Source organism: Eimeria tenella, genomic scaffold, assembly GCF_000499545.2.
Source record: "Eimeria tenella Houghton genomic scaffold, Eth_scaff3422, whole genome shotgun sequence".
Taxonomy (NCBI): domain Eukaryota; phylum Apicomplexa; class Conoidasida; order Eucoccidiorida; family Eimeriidae; genus Eimeria; species Eimeria tenella.
The window spans coordinates 1-2,874 of NW_013544406.1; the positions used below are offsets into that span (position 1 = coordinate 1).

The following is a 2,874-nucleotide window of genomic DNA, read 5'->3' on the forward strand; positions in this document are numbered from 1 at the left end:
TGGCTCTGCTCCCTCCCCGCTGCTGCTGCTGCTGCTGCTGCTTCTGGGGAAGCAGCAGCGGGGCCTTCAAAAGGGTCCTCGTCTGCGTCTTCTGTGTCTTCTCCTCTTTTATCTTTTGCTGCTGCTTCCTTTTCTTCTGGACTCCAGGGAATCGCCATTGAAGGATTCAGCAGCCACTCTTCCAAACTGTCAGCAGCATCTTCATCTGTTTCGAACAGCAGCAGCTTCTCATCGAGGTCATCTGGCAGCAACTCGGGGTCTTCATCATCAGGAGCAGCAGCAGCAGCGTCTTCCTCCTCTGCTGCTGCTGCTGCTTCCGCTGCTGCTGCTTCGTCCGAGCTCTCTGCGCTCAAAGTGCTCTCCGTGCTGCAGCTGAGCAGCCGGCTCCTGGGGCGCAGCAGCAGCAGCTGCTGCGTCTCTTTTCCTGAATAAGAAAAAGAATCTTTTGTGTCTTGTGTCTCCTCTTTCTTACCTGACTGCTGGCTGCGCCCCGCAGCAGCAGCAGCAGCAGGGCTCGCAGGCGCTTCCGCCGACGGGTCCAGCACCCACTCTGCCAGTGCAGCAGCAGCAGCAGCAGCAGCATCATCATCATCGTCGCTGTCTGCAGCAAGAGCTTCCTCAATGTAGCGTGTTACTGAGGTATTCGCATCTAACCCTTCCACCCCCGCAGCAGCAGCAGCAGCATCAGCATCTCCATCAGCTGCTGCTGCAGCAACACCCCCATACTCATCCCCAAGAACACCCCCAGGGGCCCCCTCAAAGGACTCCTCGGGGGCCCCCCAAGGGGGCCCCCCCATGAGCAACTCCGTAAAACTCCCTATGGGGTCCCCCAGGGGCCCCTCTAGGGGTTCACCCTCGGCCCCCTCAAGAAGGGCCTCCGGGGGCCCCTCCAGGGGGCCCCCTTGGGGCACTCCTAGGGGGCCCCCGTGGTGTCCCTTGGGGGACCCCCTTGCATCCGCAGAGTCATCGGAATCGGCGGAGTCCACAACGAGGAAGGGCCCCGAAAAGTTGCTGGAGTCCGCAGACGTTGGGGTGCCCTGGGGGGCCCCCACGACTAGGGGCCCCCCAGAGGCCAAGGGGGCCCCCGACGCCATGGGGGCCCCCGGGTCCAGGGGGCCCCCGGAGGGAAGGGGGACCCCCGCGTTCAGGGGGCCCCCAGAGGAAAGGGGGGCCCCCAAATCCAGGGGGCCCCCGGAGGGCACGGATCCCCCCGGTTCAAGGGAGCTCCTCGAGGCCAGGGGGGCCCCCGGATCCGGGGGGCCCCCAGAGGGAAGGGGTAACCCTTGGTCCAAGGGGCCCCTGGAGAGCAGGGGGCCCTCCGAGGCCAGGGGGCCCCCGGAGGACAGGGCGGTCCCCAAGACCGAGGCCATGGGCACCCCGGAGGGCAAGGAGCCCCCGAAGGGGCCCCCTAAAGAGCCCCCAAAGGGGCCCCCCAAAGGGCCCCCCAAGGGGCCCCTCAGGCCGTCCGTGGCTGGAGGGACAATAGGAATCCCAAGGAGCGTGGACCGCAAGAGGGAGTCAAAGGAGGGCCCCTGGGCAGCCCCAAGGGGCCCCCCAGGGCCCGTAGGGGCCCCGGCGGCCCCCGAGGACCCAAGGGGGCCCCCAGGGACGGAGCCAAAGGTCCCCGTGGGGCCCACGGGGGCCCTATGGGGGCCAAAGGGGCCCCCGGGGACAGATCCAAGTGCATCTAATTGACCAAAGCCTCCCAGAGGGACAACAGGGTTCCCCTGGGGCCCAAAGGGCCCCCCAGGCATAGCAGCAAAGCCAGCCAGGGGGCCCAGGGGGCCCCCAAAGGGTTTAACGGAGGCTGCAGGGGCCCCCACAGCAGTCCCAAGGCCACGTAGGTGACTCAGGGCATCCCGAGGGTCCACAGGGGCCCCCACAGAGGCCCCCACATGGGCCCCCATAGCGGCCCCCACAGGTTCCCCCACAAGGGCCCCCTGGAGCCCATGGGGCCCCACAGACGAAGCGCTAGAGGCCCCCAGGGTGTCCAAGGGGGCCCCCGAAGACCCATAGTGCCCTGATGCCAGTGAAAGAAGGCCCCCCACGGAGCCCACAAGGGGGGCCCCTGAGGGCCCAAAGGGGCCCCCAGGGTAGGGCGGGAAGGCCCCCAGGGGACCCACGGTACCCAGAGGGTTCCCAGGGGCCCCCGCGGGCCCATGAGGCCCACCACCCACAGCAGCCAGGCCTCCTAGAGGATTCAAGGACGACCCCAGGGCCCCAAAGAAGCTCCCAGGAACTCCACCAAAAGCGGTCAGAGGGCCCCTGGGGGCCCCAGTGCCCACAGGGGCCCCCGAGGGCCCTAGCAGCCAGGGCGCTGTGGAGCCAAAGAGGTCCATGGGGGCCCCTGGGGCCCCAAATGCGGAGCCCCACACAGAACCTAGGGGGCCCCCGGGGGCCCCTAGGCTGGCTGAGCTGCTGCTCGGGGCCCCGAAGGCATCAGGAGCCAGGCCAGACTCGGGGGCCCCCTGACCCAAAAGCCCTCTGGGGGCCCCCAGGAATCTGGCTTCCGCAGCTCTTCTGAGCCACTCAGACGCAGTCGAGCCCCAGGGGGCCCCCCTGGCCGTTGCTACTCCAGGCCCTTCGGGGCCCCCAAGGTCGCTTGGGAGCCCCTGGGCTCCAAGGGGCCCCTGAGGTCCCAGGGGCCCCTGAGGTCCCAGGGGCCCCTGGGGTCCCGGCTGCCCCTGGGGCCCCTGGGGCCCCTGGACCCCCTGGGGCCCCTGGGATCCCTGGGGCCCCTGGGGCCCCTGGGTCGAAAAGGGTCTAAGGACTGCCACTGCCTGCGCAGTGCCATCTTGATTTGTTCTTCTCCTTTTCGCCTGAGGTGAGTCTCCATCGAAAAGTCTCTTTTGGAAACTGGGAAAGGGCCGGCTG

General features: G+C 68.1%; 1 protein-coding gene across 1 annotated transcript; it reads right to left on the reverse strand.

The window, feature by feature from the left end:
* Positions 1-108: 108 nt before the first annotated feature.
* ETH_00036075 (uncharacterized protein) lies at positions 109-2,747 on the reverse strand (the record flags this gene model as incomplete). Its single annotated transcript, XM_013379510.1, is given in 2 exon segments — positions 109-176; positions 188-2,747. Coding segments are annotated over 2 exon segments (2,628 nt in total), but the record flags the coding sequence as incomplete, so codon positions are not given.
* Between the last annotated feature and the right edge of the window lie 127 nt (positions 2,748-2,874).